Source organism: Peromyscus maniculatus, chromosome 12 (assembly GCF_049852395.1).
Source record: "Peromyscus maniculatus bairdii isolate BWxNUB_F1_BW_parent chromosome 12, HU_Pman_BW_mat_3.1, whole genome shotgun sequence".
Lineage (NCBI taxonomy): Eukaryota > Metazoa > Chordata > Mammalia > Rodentia > Cricetidae > Peromyscus > Peromyscus maniculatus.
This window is the reverse complement of record NC_134863.1, coordinates 50015954-50034632: the sequence shown is the minus strand read 5'-3', so window position 1 is coordinate 50034632 and position 18679 is coordinate 50015954. Positions and strand designations below refer to the sequence as shown.

Below are 18679 nucleotides of genomic sequence, written 5' to 3'. Positions count from 1 at the left end.
GGGTTGTGGGGGGAGGAGGGAGGACAGGGGAATCTGTGACTGATATGTAGGATGAATGGAAATTTTCTTAATTAAAAAAAGAAAAAGCTTCGTGCCTCTATTGAAAGTTTTGAACTTATGTGCACATGCACATACACACACAGAGAGAGTCTCTTATGAAAGGTTTTCTTATTGACTGGTGTGGATCATTAACCCAATGTCTCTCTATTCTTCATCATTTCTTTTTTTCTAGTCATTGGTATTTATCCTTGATGTTAGCACTCTCTATAAGCTCAGTGTTCTAGATTATAGTTCAGTTTCTACTTAAATACATACTCTGTGGGAATCTCTCCAGACTCAGAGTTTGTGATTACACTTGAGCTATATTGTCCCTTGTTTTTCCTCTTCCTTTCGGTGGCTTCTCTCCTTAGTCATTGACGTTCAGTGTTGTGGAGATGAGTCTCAAAGACGTGCTGATCTAAGTCTCTCTAATTAGGCTGCACTCCTTTTTACCAGTTCAGTCCTGTACCCAGGTTATCCTGGAGTTATAGGCACCCAATTAAGGAACATTCAATTTGAGGTTTATATGCCTTTGAGTATGAATGGTAAGTCTCCATAATTGAGTTTGATCCAGCTGCTCATTCAGCTGAGGTGAATGAAGTCTTCTGGGGCACTAGAGTACCATTTAGTAAATTATCTCATTGAGCACGCTAAATTCACCTCACATGGGTGAACAGCTTCCTTCCAGGGAGTAGTTTCTTTATCCCAATTCTGCACTGGCCCAACCTTATTGATGCTTTGGGGTTATTTGTATGGCACAGTACTTACCCATAGACCCAGACAATAACACTGAACCATTTTGTTTAAGAGCACGTGTACGAGTCCACGGAGAAAGGAGAAAGCTGATTATTTTGCTGTTTTATAATCAAATAGAAAAAGAATGCATCATGATTCTTTACACTCAAAACTAAAAAAAAAATATGCTGATAAATCCACCATAAGATAATAAAATGATTTCATTCCTTAAACTTTTCAGTAAACAAGCATCTTTTTTAAACCTTCAGTATAATAATAGTCATAAAATGAGCCTATTTAAATAACAATGAAGTTGAAAGGAATACTTAGAAAGCAGTATTTTTTTTCACTTGTAAATATAACTGTTGACTTACTTTTAACTCCATCCTGTTATACTTTCAGCTATTAACATTTCAGACATTGATGGGTTCTGTTCTTGAAAAACGAGCATCCAGAGCATGAAGCTGTTCTGATGCTACAGGTTGTTAAGTGAAGGTTAGAAAGTAGTTGGGTGCCCAGAGTCCCTGCAGAAATAAAATGCAGGCAGACTGCTTCCAGTGTTTTCCTGTCCACAAATATACCAGAGCTGTCTCTACCACACTGTCACTGTATCCAAGATACCAGAACCACTGGCAACTTCTAGCAGAACATTTCCGCACACTATCCAAATTCAAGTCCATGCCAGCATTTGAACAGTGATACAAAGCATGATTGATAAGTGAACCCAGAATCTAATGATATTGTCAGAAAGTGTGTTGAAATTAGCTTTGAAGAGTGGATCGACAAGTACATTTTCCCTGCTGAGCAACACCTGCTAGCCTTCCCTCACTTTTCTCTACACAAGGTCCTTGAATCTCTCTAGCAGGAGTCTCTCCAAACAGGATGCAGTTGGAGCCTCATTTTGAAGTCAGGCTAATAGGCTTTCGAGGATTGCCCGGTGGTAAGCAGAGTGGCACAGCAGGAAAGAGCAAAGATGGCAAGTGGAGACATTATTTCAGCATGCCCAACAAACATGGCTGAGAATACTAAGACTCAGGCTTCTCTGAGTCTGTTTCCACTTCCTCACTTCCCATCAGGAGTAAGGGTTAGCTCAGATTGAATCGCAAAGTTACATTAATATAGTTCTCAATGGTATCAAGCTTTAAAATGGATAGCTACAATAAAAACTTTTAAAGTGCATTAAAGTATGCAATATCCAATGCTTTTCAAGACCATTTCACATTACGATCTTAGATGAAACAGAGCACGACACACCATTGTTTCCTGTCTGCCAAACACACACAAGGGGTGCGACTTCAGGCTTCCAGCTAGAGTGAGGCCCCCCGGAGATTGGAAGCCCATTCAGTCTCTCTCCTCACAGACCAGAATCTCTACTATGGTGCACACCTACCCGTTAGTATCTTCCAAATGCTTCCCAGTCAAAACCTTCCCCCTTCCTCTTACACACCTAAACAAGAGAGGGCACAGATGCAAAGCAGAAGAAAATGCAGGCAGTGGGTATGTGAAAACCTCTCATCAGCTGAAAGTGTGGATCCCTGTCCCCTTTTCTGTCTGGGAATGAAAGAACAACACATGAGTTCAGGAGTGTGGCTTCATGTCACATTTTTTTTGTGTGACTCTAATGGTATTCTAACTAACTTGGCCAACTACTTGCATGAATTTGTTATTTGACCTTTAAAAATCGATATCAAATCACCAGTAACAGTGCCACAGAGAACACAGGCAAGTCTTGTTCTTCCCATTTTGACAATTGCCTGCATAGTCTGATGTTTCATGCCTTATAGCGTGCCAAGTCCTGTAGAAAATATAAAAATGAGAATCTTCTGCAAATAATTTATGGTAAGATGTGTCATGAACAAGAAATAGCTCCACTACAATGAAAAAATATATATTACTTGTAAGTGAAAATAAGCAAAACATTGAAAATGGTAGTAATGGGGCCCTTTGTAACTACTCTGTGCCACAAACACTATATGGAATAATTGTCTTCATAATATAGTATTTCTTACATATTATTAAAAAAAAGTGAAGCTCAAAGGAGTGTAGGTGGCTTGTATGATATCACGTGCAAACTATGGCATAGTAAAAGTGTGACACCAGATGCCTCTAGCTTCAGAATCTGCAGTCTTCCCAGAGGGCACCTGGAGCTTCACGCAGATGCCAATGGAAAAAACTGAAACCTTCTTTGAAGAGGGGGTATTTTAATGTCATAGCTAGACTGCCAAGTCAGGGTGGGGCACTCATATATATAGAAAGAGTATCCAATGCCTACAAATAACAAGAGGTGGATACAAAGCAAATAGGGGAGGATATTGAAGCAATTCTGAGGTCCTGAGTTTGTACTCAACTTCACGAATTTGAGATGGAATGAAGTTGTTTAAAGGCCCAGGATGAGACCAGAACTGTGAGGACAGGCATCCATGTGTCGGATATATTGTGCACCCCAGTAAACTTATCTGGGTGTCAGAGAACAGAATAGCCACTATATTAAACATAGGGGTTAGCTGTGGCTTGTTCTGCTTCTCTGGTCTTTCAGAATTCACCCCAATAGCTGGCTCTGAGGATTTTTTTTAAATTAATATGGCTATTTAAGATTCATGTTACACATCCATCTCAACATAAGCTCCCTGCAGAGGCATAGGCAAGGAATGGGAGGCAAATTCCACAGGCTGACCTCAAGCAGACAGCGTCTATATGATAAAGCGCACATGCCCTTGCTCCTGCCAAGACACTACCACAATGGTCCCAGCCTGTCACAGAAAGTCCTATTAGGGCCCAACTTGGTCTTAGTCTCTGTTGGTGGTTCCAGTTGTTTTTAAGATGATTGTGTTCCCTGCTCTGTTTAAGTCAATCATTGTTCAGCATAGTGATGATTAATTCCAATTTGCTGTCATACATGCCAACTTAGTGCCATCTTACCTGAAAGACCTAACACTGTAAAGAAATGATTTAATAGTGTATTTGAAAAAGAAATGATTGATATGCATAACACATTGGTTGGTGGCTAATGATAATGATCATTAGCATCATATCTGGGGAAAAAAATCTAAATACCCACATTCTCTTTTAAGCTTTGTATACTGAAGCAACTATGGCATGTATGGAGCAATAGGTTACAGATGAGCCATCATAACGTCTGGTCTACAGTAGCCTCCTTTGAAAGTTACACAGGAATGGATACAAATGCAGCCTGCCTCCTGCACTCCTATCTAGTGTACAAAATGTGTAAGCCTTGTGGTAATAAAGTGGCAGATAGACCCACAGTTCATAAATATCAAAGCATAGCACACTTTGACTATCAAGCTAAAGAGATCGAGCTCCCTTACATGTTGATAAATCCTGTTTAACAACCCTTGGCTGACTCCTCAGCACCTGAGGTTTAGAAGCGCCCCCTCCTTTTTTTTTTTTAAGGACATAGAGATTAAATCTGTGAACCTAGAAAGCAACAGCTAGGTAGGAAAATGTCGACCAAGCATCATGGGACTGAGTCAGAGGAACATGCTTTCCAAATTCATCCATCTTTTCATTACTTCTCAGATTACTTCTTAGAACACTCAAACTTTTAGAACCCAGGTCCCTCCCCAGTTCCTAAACACTAGCTTTTCATGAGCATTTAAAGTGGAAAAATATAAGCCTCATCAAACTCTGATAATTATACATATTTTGAGGCTATGTTTTTTATTAAAGTATACGTAGCTCTGAAAGCTCTAACAGAAAGAAAAGTCAGCCTTTTGTTTCTACAAAGTGAAACTTCCTATGGACTATTTATACAAAGATGATTTTAATTCAGTATGATAAATATTACATTGAACAAACTCTGAGGATGGTGTGTGGAGGACAAAAGGACCTGTATGACCTACTCCTCTCTGTCCATATTATTTTAGGTTTATTAATTTTGTGTATGTGTATATATGTGTGTACCAAAGTGAACTTATATGTACCACTGTTACATGAATCCTAAAGGGTCTTATTAATAAAAACAAATCTGGAGCCAAGTGTTGGGGTGAATGCTGGAAGATTAGAGAAGCAGAATAAGCCACAGCTTCCTCACCTTGCCAATTCCTCAGCTGATTCTGTTTCCTCAGACTGGAAGCCTCTCAGTCCTCATCCAGAATGAATCTCAACTGAACTGTGTTGCTCAAAAGCCTGAAAGCTTAATCAGCCTACTGTGGTGGTATTGTGTTCCCCAAAATATTGTGTACTCTAACAAATTTATCTGGGGTCAGAGAACAGATAGCCACTAGATACAAAGGCTAGAAAATGGTGGCACTCACACCTTTAATCCTAGCATTCCAGAGATAGAAATCCCTCTGGATCTCTGTGAGTTCAAGGCAGCCAGCATTGGAGACATATGCCTTTAAGACCTAGGGGGCTGTACATTCAGACAGTGACGAGGCAGTCACGTGTTTGGGTTTACAACCAATGAGAAGGCAGAACAAAATACTATAAATAGACGAACAGACAGGAAATAGGTCTCTTTTCGGGAAGCTGGGACACTGCAGGCGGAAGGGTGAGATTTTAGCTCTGAGCTCTGACCTCTCAGCTTTCTCTTTTACATTGTTTCTGTGTTTCTTATTTAATAAGACGGTTAGTTACATCTACATCTGCCTACTTCCTGGTTTTCACGCCTTACATACCTTTCTGCTTTCTGCCCTCACTTCCTGGAATTAAAGGCTCACTTACTGGGATTAAAGGCATGTGTTACCATGCCTGGGTGTTTCCAATGTGGCCTTGAACTCACAGAGATCCAGATGGATTTCTGCCTTTGGAATGCTAGGATTAAAGGCGTGAATGCCACCATTTTCTAGCCTCTGTATCTAGTGGCTGTTCTGTTCTCTGACCCCAGATAAGTTTATTATGGTGCACAATATTTTGGGAAACACAATACCATCACACACCACAGGTGTTCCGGTACCCTCAGAGGTCTAAGGGTATTGGATGCCTTGGAAACCGAGTCACAGGTAGTTATGAACTGCCTGTTGTGCATGCTGAGAACCAAACCTGGGTCCTTGGCAAAAGCAGGATGCTTTCTTAGCCTCTGAGCCATCACTCCACCCCCTTCCCAGTGTTATGAAGGGGTCACAACCCAGAAAAATGTAAGGCAGCCAAATGTGTAAGCCAGAGTCTCCAGTCACCAGTTACAAGCCAAAATCATCCTGGAAATGTGTGCCATTTGATTTTTAAAATATTTTTAAACATGTGGATTCATTTTTAGTCAGAGCTTTTACCCTCGGCTCATCTGAATGCCTTTGTCACCAGCTGATTTACTTATTTACTGCACCTGGCAAGGCCCTAAAGGCATCTGAGCTTGGCACTACAAACTGAAAAATAAACACTGTATCTATGGTGATGCTGTGTCTCTGTTGCAGTTTTTAAGATTATATAGAAGGCACAGAGGCTTGTGTAGACTGAATCCTTGCCAGACATGCTGAAGCACACTCTAACAAAGGAAGTGATGCCTGCCAAGGCCAGAAAGGCATTATAGACAGGGGTCACAGAAAGGAGTGTGGAGAATAAACTGCGGGTTTCAGGTCATGGGAGTTGGAGGAGAAGGTGGAAAAAGTATTTACTCTGTACTTACTGAATACTTTCTGTACACATGAATACTCCCAATACACTTCACAATAAACCGATGTATTCGTTCTTACTGGCTCCAAATCACCCAACATTAATAAGCTAAAGAAGATGATGTGGATTTTCACTGAAGGAGAGACAGAGGCAGAGTCCTGCCCTGGGAAGCTGTAACAGTGCTCTCAGGTTGCAAATGGACAGGCATGAAGACGTAAGAGTAACCCGGGCAAGCAACAGGTTAATCAGATTGTGTCCTCCAGAGTTCCAGTGAGTAGGACCCAGAAGAGAGAGACATGAAGATGGAAAATTGAGCTCTGCTCCTATATCTTGATACTTTCTGAGTCTGGGCTGAGCACAAATGAAGAGTGAGCTCAGTTACAGAGAGGAAAATGAAGCCCCAGTGAGAGAACTCTGAATGGGCTCCTATGATGGGTTTAGGTGAGCATTTCTTATTGGATAGATACATTGTAAATGAGGCCACCACCAAGGGACTATAGTACATCCAGGGGCAATGGATAGCTTCAGGTTCCTCTCAAATTTATAGGATGATACTAGCTAGCAATCACAATGTCACCCAAATTAGTTCACAAAATTGATGGTGTGGCACATGCAGCCAGTATCTATACTCCACACTGGCTCAAGGTTCATAATTTACACATGACATTATCAGTTTGCAATCTTCTTTTGCAGCTATCTCATGAAATTAGGATTCTAGTGTCCATGGTATAGGTTGGGTGTAATGGGTAGCCATTCCAGCTTTGACCTAGAAATTCCAACACCCATTGAGGCTTTGGTAATGGCCACGCCTACAAGGCAGGGCTGAGAGAAAACACTGAAGACCCGAGATCCGGATGCGTGGGATCTCATGATTCCTGGACCCTGGACGCTGGAGGTAGACCGAGCAGAGAACACTGCCAGACTGTGCTACACCGTTCCCAGACCCTGTAAACTATCCCTTCACTTGTAAGTTAACCCACAAAATAAAACTCCCTTTTAACTAAAAAAAAAAAAAAAAAAAAAAAAGCTAATGAAGATGAAATTCAAAGTTCTACCTGGCTTCAGACATAGCAACTTCCACTGTTCAGTTTAGTATACCTATTAGCAGAATTTAAATTTATTCAGGGAACTTATCTGGTAATTAATTTTGCTTAACCCACTAAATATAAATTAGACCACTGGACATAAACCCCACTTGGAGAGTACTTAAGAATCATTCAAAGAAACAAATGGAACAAAAATTAAGTAAACAGATTCCCTTCAATATAAAGGAAATATAGTGAGTTATTCTGGCCAAACTTTATTGCTTTGTTAGTTAAAAAAACTAAGACATTTAAATATTTGATCTTAAAATATTTATTTTATACATAAAAATATTTTCAAGAAGAATCTTAACAGCTTCAGTATCTTTTCATTCTCCTTATTAGTGCTATAATTAAAAAATTCGTGACAATCCTCATTACATCATTTAAAAATAACTGAAAGTAAGATGAAAATTTATTTTAAAGTCAATGAAGAAATCACTGAAATTTAATGATATTTCTGCCCTTTTTGCTCCAATATTAGATTATGAGTTAACCATTAAAATTAACAAGGTGAGATATCTCTAAAATTTATATTACTGTGACCTAGAGGATTAGAAAAAGTCAAAAGCAAGACACTATTACCTTAATTTTTCACTTTAAAATGTTATGAAGAATCTGCATTGAGGTTGGGTACACAACTACAGAGGAAAATGCGGACTTACCTTCAGAAGCATTTCCATGTGTATGAATTTAGAAAATGGACCACATTCTGTGATTGTAACTTTGACTTAGATTAGAATTATTTCCTAAAAGCAATAGTGTCACAAGAATGTTTTTCTTATTTCCTTTTAATTAGGAATGAGTACCAGAGTTTATGCTTTAATAGGTATTTGCTAAATAAGTGAGTCAGTAGATGAACAAAAGGAGAGATGAATGAGTCATTCATTCATAATTTTCACATTTTTTGTTTTTCCATTCATTTATTTACTTTATGTATATGGAATACAATTTATAGTTTAGAATACCTTGACTTTAGAAACCTAGTTAAATTCGCTTATCATTGGTCGTAATTTTGAAATATATTTTCTTTTTATTTATTCTTCTCTCACACAATACCTCACTACCACAGTGTCTCCTCTCTCCACTACTCCCAGATTCCACCCTCCCTCTATACATACCTCTGCTCTTCCCCAAATCCATTTCTCCTCTGTTTCCTTTCAGAAAAGAGCAGATTTCCTAGGGACATTAACCAAACATAACATACCAAGATGCAATAAAACCAGTCGCAAACTCTCATATCAAGGCTAGACTAGACAACTCAGTAGGTGGAAAAGGGTCCTGGGAGCAGGCAAAAGAGTCAGAGCCACCCCAACTCCCACTATCAGGAGTCCCACAAAAGCACTGAGCTCACATCTATAACCTATATAGAGAGGACCTAGGTCAGTTCCAGGCAGGCTCTGTGATTGCCGATTCAGTCTCTGTGAGCCCCTATGAGTCCTGCACAGTTGATTATGTAGACTGTGTTCTCCTGGTGTCTTCAACTCCTCTGTCCCCTACAATCCTTCCCCCATCTTCCGTGGGTTCCCTGAACTCTGACTAATGTTTGGCTGTGGATCTCTGTATCTGCTCCCATCAGCTGCTGGAGGAAGCCTGTATGATGATGGTTGGGCTAGGCACTAATCTATGAGTATAGCAGAATATCATTAGGAATCATTTTATTAACTTTGGGGGGGGGCAGTTGTATTTGGTTCTATTTTAGGTCTCTGAGTCATCCAGCTTCTGGTTCCTGGCCATCCAGACAGAGTCAAGCATGGGTTCCCTCTCAGGGTGTAGGCCTCAAGTTGGATCAGTTATTGTTTGGCCACTGCCCCAAGTTCTGTGTCACCAGTGCCCCAGCCTATCTTACAGGCAGGACAGGTTGTAGGTCACAGGTTTTGTGTCTGGGTAGGTGTCCCAGTCCCATCACTGGAAGCCTTGCCTGGTTACAAGAGATGGGCAGTTCAGGGTCTGAATGCTTCATTACTAGGAGTCAAAGCTAGGGTCACCCAGATCCAGAAAGACAAGCATAATATGTTCTCATGTGTAACTGGGTATTAAAGGATAATCATACTACAATACACAGACCCAGAGTGGCTAAGTAACATGGATTTCCTTGGGAAGGGGAAATTTTCCATACTTTAAGCCTAACTAAAAATTACCTCCCTTCCTAGAAAATAATTTGGTTGAGAAAGCAATTGAGCAGGCAAGTTTTTTAGAGCTTAGAAAGTTTCTTGCCTAAGGAAGAATATGTCATGTTTAATTGCTTCATTCTTATATCTACTTACTCAACTTATATTTATTGAAACTATCTTCTATATGTCTTCTGACCACAGTTACAGAAGACCAGTCTGGGTGGCCTCAAGGGCCAGCAGGAAGCATAAACCGTTCTATAGTGAAATGTATATATGAACAAGTTAGCCTTTGTGTATACCATCAATGAAGGAACCAAAGCAAAGGTCTCAGTAGACTAAGGATGAATTATTCAAGTGCTGTACATAAAGATGGCTCTTCTTCCTAGGGTTGTTATTCCTCAATGGTTTTTTGAGTGTTATGAGTCGTTAGTCCCCTTCCTGATTGTAGAAAATTAGGAAATATTTTCTCAGACATGAAGGTGTATGACTTTCCTCTTCTTAGAGGAAGAGAGAATGTGTGGTACTATAAATTACTGTAACTGAGAAAGAGAAGAGAGATATATAGGAAAGGAAAAACAAGCTCCAGAAGTAGTGAAAGAATGTATATGGAGTCTACTAAAAAAAAACTAGTATAGCTGGAGGGAGGAAAATGAGTAAAGAGTCTTGGCATTCAGAAGTGGGCATGCCTCAGTGAAAGTGCTTGGAATAGCATTTGGTTTAACTGTTCTATTTTCATAGTGAAGTTATTCAAACTACAGAACAGAAGCATGCTCATTAATCCAAAGTCCAGGCATGGAGTGGCATCTATGAGGCAGCTAAAGAGCTCCTATATCATGAGTAATCAAGATAAGTACAGGATCCCTCCTAATACTCACAGACTTGCTCCTCAGGTCTACTAATTTTGGCCATGTCCAATCAGCCAACATCTTTGAGCAACAAGTGTCTGCTGCATGGATTGTGTTTATCTACTTTTCACAGATACAAATTACTTTATAGTGGTCATTATATTGTTATGTTTATTCTAAAATATAGAATGTAGAGTCAGATATGGTGGTGCAGACTTTAAATCCCAGCACTTTGGAGGCAGAGGCAAGCAGATCTCTGGGATTTAGATGCCAGCCTGGGGAGAGAGGAGAGAGAGAGAGAGAGAGAGAGAGAGAGAGAGAGAGAGAGAGAGAGAGAAGGAGGAGGAGGAGGAGGAGGAGGAGGAGGAGGAGGAGGAGGAGGAGGAGGAGGAGGAAAGGAAAGGGAAGGAAAGGTATGGGAGGATATAAAAGTAGATTTTAATAATTTAGAGTCTGACTACATTCAGTTTATTTAGACAATATAATATAATAATAACAATACACAGAGGTACATATAAAATGCTACTTATTTGTAATCATTTGTTATTACAAAATCCTTATTTTTAATATTTGTGCATGTAGTCTCTTTTCTTTATATCTGAGTACATAATCCTTCCTTGTCGTAACATACTTGGTGATGAGTTCATTTCACGAGCTGAAAGCACGGACACCCCTGTGCTTCATTATGGCTCCTAATGAGTATGCACTGCTGAGAACACCTATACAGGAGCAATGCAGTCTTCTATTATCATTACAAAGCCCTGGTCTAATATTTCAAGTCTTTGTAATAAATCGTCCTTACCCATACTTTCCCATTTTTACCTCACTCATTATCAAAAGCGATCTCCAAAATTCTCTGATTATAAAACACCTCTAACAATAAAATGTTTGAGCAACCTTCCAAGGAGTATTGAGTATATTTAATTTTTTTTGTATTTGTTAGTTGCTAAAAGATAAACATTCATAATATATGGGCATATATAAAAATACCTATATATGGATCTTCTGGTCTTATGTTCCTTCTGCCCATTTTCCTGAACTCTGGAGCACACCCACCACCCTAAGGTCTGAAAACATTTACAGAAAGAAACTCACTGTTCCAGAAGCAGCAATAGAGGCAGACCAGGTAGGAACTAGCAAACTGCCCTTCCTAAGGCCGCGCACATGTGCACGCATTTCTTAAGCTCAGTTCTGGACTGCTTGACTTTAAGTCAGTGTTTTAGATTTCTATGCATGGATCATAATGATTACTTGCAAAAATGTCACTTAACAAAAAATGCTATGAAGGAACTGCATCACAAAAGATTGGATTAGAAGGGATGTTGTCTTATTGTTTAATATCTTAGCATCAAATATAAATGACTGACATGTAGTGTTTAAAGAAAGATTTTTATTTTTTATTAAGGATTTGTGAATGTATATGGAGGGAGGAGTCACAGTATTTTATCAGTTTTTTTTATTTCCTTCCTTAAGCAGGGGGTATATATATATATATATATATATATATATATATATATATATATATATATATATATATGATAGTGGGATGATAGCACTGGCTTATATATGTGATGATTTGCTATAATTAAATCCTAAAAATGAGCCCTAAAAGGTGTCCTCCATTATCATTTTCATTTTAAAATTGAAGAAATAGAAGCTCAGAGTTCTCTGTCATCATGTCTTATTTTTACACAAATACCCAGTGACACCTAATTTTTAATGCAGAGTTGTTCCAGAGACATTGCTGCAATATCAATTTAGAAATGGGATTTTATTTCATAGAGTTTGCATCAAATATCTTTTAATTATTGAAAATAGTTACTCTGCAGACCAGCTAGCTTTCAGACATAGAAACCTAAGTAACTCTCAATTATGTTATCAAGTCAGATATCAGGATACAGGCCATGCCAACTTCTCCCTTTTTTGGTGTTGTCTCATTATATAGACTAGTAGAGAGCAACGTTTTATATATATATTTGGTTTTTCGAGGCAGGGTTTCCCTATGTAGTTTTGGTGCCTGTCCTGGATCTCGCTTTGTAGACCAGGCTGGTCTCGAACTCACAGAGATCCACCTGGCTTTGCCTCCCAAGTGCTGGGATTGAAGGTATGTGCCACAGTCACCCAGCTAACATTTTATATTGTTTTAAGAATTTCATACATGAGCATGGTATCACATCATTTTTACCCTTCTATCTTCCCATCCAAATCCTCCACTCTGCACCTCGACTCCTCAAATCCGTGATCTTTCTTCTTAATTACACACACACACACACACACACACACACACACACACACACACACACATGCATACATATGCATGTGTGCTCATAAAACCATTTAGTAGTAATGCTTACATGGACACATGTTTAAGGATGATCACGTAGGTTTGGGTAACTTATTTCAAAGTTTGCCCCTGGAGAAGACTATCTCCCTCTTTCAGTAGCCATTAGTTAGTTGCCTATAGCTTTTCATCTAGGGATGGCATCCTGTGCACTCTCCCCATCCCTGGTTGCGTATCAGTCAGTGTTATCATTATGCAGGTCTAATTTAGGTGACTATATTTGTGAGATTTCATTGTGCAGCTCCCCTGTCATATGTAGAAGACATTCTCTGGCGACAGACATCTTGGTTCTCTGACTCTTACAGTCTTTCTGCTCCCTCTTCTGCAATAACCATACTTTACAGTAGCATAATATTTTTCAGTGGGCACTACTGGCATATGGAGATAGGGCTTTCTTTTTGATGGCAGTACATTATATATTGCAAGGCCCCCCAACCTTCTATCTATTAAGCACCAATAATGACTTCCCCATCCCAATTTATGGTGTCCTGAGTGTGCAGGTGCCAGTAAACCCAAGAACCACTGTTCTAACGAAAGACTCAAGATACTAACAAGCCAGAAGTGCAAGGATTCATGTTATAAATATTTAATAAATGCTTACTCCACTGAGTGTAACTAAAATCGAAGCACTCAAAGAAATTGACAACTCTCTTGCTATAGATTTTAGACATTACGATTTTAGGTATAAAATAAATTATTAATGTGTTTCACAATTAAAAGCTAAAAGTCAAGAGCGTGAGCAACTGGAGCAATTGACTGAACCTGTTAAAAACCATTTCATATCAAACTGTGTTAGTTACTTCTGTTGTGGCTGTGAAAAACACCCAAGGAAAATAAATTAAAATCAGGAATGATTTATTTGGGCTGAAAGATTTCAGCCTAGCTCCATGTACTCAGACAGAATGTCCTGTTCCTGGAGCATATGAAAGTGGCTATTCTTTATCTCTTGGTGTGTAGGAAACAGAGAGAGACAGCAAAGGTCCAAGGATAAGATACCGCCCCCACCCCACCCCACCCCATCCCTTGCTGCAAGGGATTCCATTCCTCCAACTGAGTGCCACCTGCTAAAGTTTCTAGAAAGTTCCCTAATAATTCCACAAGCAATGAAACAGGCTATTGAAAACAAGCACTGTGAGGGACATTTTGTATGAAATCTATAGCAAGTCCTAAAATTTGATTCCCTATGAATGAAGAGAAATGATAAGGTGTGATTATCACATAATGCCCAATTTCAGCTGAATATGTATCCATATTCACTTTTATGGAGTTCTATTAGCTTTTAAATAAAGTGACAGTCCTTTAAGAAACAGACACTACAATAAACGAAAGACCTTAACTGTGGTAAAGAAACATAAAAAAAAGCCATCATGAAAGGTGCAGTAAGTTTAAGAAAATAAAAGTTGCTATTAGATATGACAGGTGTCACAACAGCACACAGTAATAAATGTAATCATAACAATAAAGTAGTATTTGTATTAGTTCTTTCCAAGGAGTTAAAATAATGAGCATCTTTTCTAAATTGGTAGTTTTTTATGGTGGTGTCAGAAAATAGTAAAAACAAGACAACATCTTGAAATGTGCAGGATATTTACCTTACTCAGAATCACTGATCTGGATATCTTCGTTTTTAGTTGCTTCTGTGGTCATTTCATTTATATCCTTTTACTCATTGTTCTGTGTGATTAACTTACTCTTTTTCTTGAGATCTAACATAGTTGAACCAGTCTTTCTTATTATTTGGTTTTAATAGATGCATTGTCAGCTAAAACTGTACTGTTTTAGTTTTCACAGCATATAATAAAATCTGTATTTCTTACAGTTAACTTTTTTTATTATAACAATATCATTTCTTTTGTGACTTTAAGTAGGAATGATATGTGCACATATAAGGTAATACGCACCTGGCATTCAGCGAAATGCCATCACTAGTGACTAGTGATTTCCAGAAAATGATGAAGCTCTGCAATACAGAAAATGCATGCTGGGGAGACCTTACACACAGGAGCTATTAGGGTTCAGTGATGAATACTCCATGCAGTCACAAGAAAAAAAAAGTTTTTCACTGTTCTTTGAAATTTTGACAGAATACTCTGGTCTACCCATGGATACTTGTGACACAGGTCTTAATGTTGAAAGTACTCCTGCTCTGCTATTAGTTCTGACCCAGGTACAAAGATATTTCCAACTTCAACCTATTTTTGGCAGAGAGATTTTTTTTAATTGAAAAATAGTATATTAGTTACTACTCGTCTTATTGATGTGACCAAACATCTGAGAGGAAACAAGGAAAGAAGAGTTTATTTGGGCTTACAGTTTGAGAAGGGACAGTCCCTCACAGTTGGGGAAGGCACAGCTCGGGTGGGATAAGCTAATCACAGTTCCTCCAGGGTGGACTGAAACTGGAGCCAAACTTCAAAACCTCTAGGCTCTCTCATAGTGACCCACTTCCTCAAGCAAGACTCTGTCTTTAAAATGTTCTGCAGTCTTCTAAAGCACCACTAACTTGCTGGTGACCTGTGTTTAAGGACACAAGCCTATAGAGGAAATCTTACACTCAAGCCATACAAAAGAAGAAAGTCTCCTCACAAACACGGCACTTGCTAAACCTCAGTACAGGACGAATCTCACTCTAGAACACAGCATATACAGTTCCTTACCCTAGTGGGCTCTCTAGAGGCCTAAATGAAATGCATGTCCTCAGTGAAATGCCCTTTCTGTGAACAACTAGAATTTCACTTTAGATTGGCCATCTGGATCACCGAATTCTTCCATTCACTAATATTTGGTGTATGTTAAACTCTCTTCAGAGTGATTGTATTATCTTCTAGTCGCTGAGACACTAATATTTAATGTTTCTACTTTAGAATGCTATTTTTCCAATTCATATACAAAAGATAGCAATCTTTCAAAGAAGAATTGGTTCATTGTTCATTTTCATTCCACAGTGAAGTTTATTCTTGTACTCTGTCAGTTCTGTGACATCACTTCACATCACTAGTCCTCAGTTTGTTAGTATGAAAAACATAGGTCTTTGATGGAAGTTCTTTTCTACTCTAATATGCTGTGGGATGTTCTGCATGGCAAATTGTTGCTCTGATTGGTCAATAAATAAAACACTGATTGGCCAGTGGCTAGGCAGGAAGTAGAGGCGGGACTAACAGAGAGGAGAAAAGAAAGAACAGGAAGACAGAAAGAGACACTGCTAGCCACCACCATGACAAGCCACATGTGAAGATGCCAGTAAGCCATGAGCCATGTGGCAAGGTATAGATTTATAGAAATGGGTTAATTTAAGCTATAAGAACAGTTAGCAAGAATCCTGCCATGGCCATACAGTTTGTAAGCAATATAAGCCTCTGTGTTTACTTGGTTGAGTCTGAGCGGCTATGGGACTGGCAGGTGAGAGAGATTTGTCCTGACTGTGGGCCAGGCAGGAAAACTCTAGCTACACTAATATCCACAGAGTACTGTGATTCATTTTGGGATTTGATCGATAATTTCTCACACATGTTACTGTGTGTATATTTATTGTGATATATATATATATATATATATATCACAATAAATATACATGTATATATTAAAAACATGCTATAAATATAAAATTCTGTGCTCACTTAGCACTGGTATTGATACTTCCAGAACAAAGAACTATTCTTTTTGGTGCAGCATGGGTTTCAGTTCCTATTGGGACAATTTTCTGCATATTTATCATTCATATGGGTATGGATAATGCAAATGATATTAGTGAAATGCATGCATGTCCATCTATCTCATCATTCCATGGCCTGGTACTTGGAACTAAATGCAGGTTTACAAATTTTGAACTGAGTGTAATAGTGCATAACTTATAATTCCGGTATTGGAGAGACAGAGGCAAGCAGGTTTCTATGAATTTGAAGCCAACCTGATCTGCTTAAAGTTCCAGGCCAGCCAAGGTTGCATAGGAATACCCTGTCTCAGAGGGAGAGAGAGAGAGAGATTTTATTATAACATTCTGTTGGTTCTAAATCCTTAATTATAACTAGCTAAGTAGAGCTTTCTTCAAAAAATAATAGAATTATCTTATAAATTTATGAGAAAAACTCTATCTCAACCATTTAATTTTATAACTTTCTTGTGAGGTTTATTACTTGTGAGGTCATTATTGATTATGAGTTTAATTGCAGGTAAATGGTCACTAACTTTTCCATGAATAAGCCTTTGATTAACATCAATTTTTATTTCTTCCAAGGATCCTTCCCAGCGATTGGAGTGGAAGCCTTCTGCCCCAGCTTCCTGAGGGCTGGGTTTTTAAACAGCATCCAGGCCCCACATCCAGTGACAGCAGGAGGATCTCTGCCCCCCAGGATTCCTGCTGGTAGGTACCCCAGGTACACTTCTCCATCACCATAGAAAGTGATAGAATTCTTCTCACAGCTGGTAGAGAAACAATTCAAAAACGAATACTTCTAAAAGACATTGAGAAGAAATGCAAGTGACTCTTTGCAATGCAGGAAGCATCTCTGTGATATCTAGTACTTGGAAAATAGAATCAATATGGGGTAAAAGGATTTGTACCCTAAATGCCTACTTAGTATAGGGTTTACATAAGCAAGGACTAGAGTGACCTTGTCACTTGGAGTAGACCACAAAAGAAAATTGAAAACTAAGTATGTTGACAGAAAGAATAATTAGACAAATCTAGAGAGGGTTAATTAAAGTTCCATTTCACTAAAGGAAAATGATTTGAAGAAAAGCCAGAAACCAAGAAAAATTTAAGATAGTACATTGAAATTCAGTCCTCTCTAAAAATAGTAATCTGACCAAAATTATGAAATAAGATATAGCATATCTCACATTCCAAACTTCAATTTTAGAATTTAGTGAAATTTTTCATGAGTTATTCATGGCATCACTAATCACAAATCCTTTCTTCCTGTCACTCAGTGAAGTCTAGCATTGCCTGTCATCTTCCACTAAACCCAAATGATGCAGATTTACCTTGCACTTTACATGAATGTTGACTCTTGACTTTTTAAATAAAAATTATTGTATATTTATTATAAATAATAGTAATGGTATAAATTATGCTATGTTGTAAGTGTATCCAAGAGGGCTGACCCACCCATCAGGGTAAAGGAACATTGGGCTGGAAATTCTAATTTTTAAAAAAATCCCAAGATGTACATCTGTTTGCTTTTCTTAGCGTAATGCCAACTATTCTTGCAATTATTCTGATATTTTACTCTTGCCTTTTAATTAATCTTAATATATATTAAGATTATCAATATATATAATCTTTTTTTTTTTTTTTTTTTTTTTTTTGGTTTTTCGAGACAGGGTTTCTCTGTGTAGCTTTGCGCCTTTCCTGGAGCTCACTTGGTAGCCCAGGCTGGCCTCGAACTCACAGAGATCCGCCTGCCTCTGCCTCCCGAGTGCTGGGATTAAAGGCGTGCGCCACCAACGCCCGGCTATAATCTTAATAATATATAAAATCAACTAGCAGTAAATATGCCTTAATATCATTTTTCTTATTTTGCCATGTGGTACTATGCCTAGAAACTTGATAGCTCACAGTAATATTGATAAAAGTAGAAACTAAAATGATGTAAGTTAAAAGACTTAGTAATTTTAATTCTGACGATGCTCTACCCCTTTTGTGTACAGAGAAACAGAACGGTGAGAATGACATGGGGAATTTTTATTGTTATTGTCAAAGATAAAGGAAAAAAACTTCATCAACTAAGCTCTCAGAACTAATGACTGGTGATGTAGAAAAATCACAGCCCTCACCTCAAACACAATGAGAAGTAGTTTAATACGGAAAGAACTATGAGTGACTTTAGCCCAAGGCTGCATATTTAGGTTGCTCAAATCCCAAATTCCAACAAGGTCACTGATTAAATAAAGTTTCTTTTAAGATTCATTTTATGTGTATGAGTGGTGTGTGTGTGTGTGTGTGTGTGTGTGTGT

General features: G+C 38.5%; 1 protein-coding gene across 1 annotated transcript in view; it reads left to right on the top strand.

Annotated features, from left to right (window-relative positions):
• Positions 1 to 18679, top strand: part of Epha6 (EPH receptor A6) — a 921293-nt gene that overhangs the window by 722226 nt on the left and 180388 nt on the right. The window contains exon 12 of the mRNA XM_006981610.4: positions 16959 to 17084. Coding sequence (XP_006981672.1) covers positions 16959 to 17084 — 126 coding nt within the window. The remainder of the gene's footprint in view (positions 1 to 16958; positions 17085 to 18679) is intronic.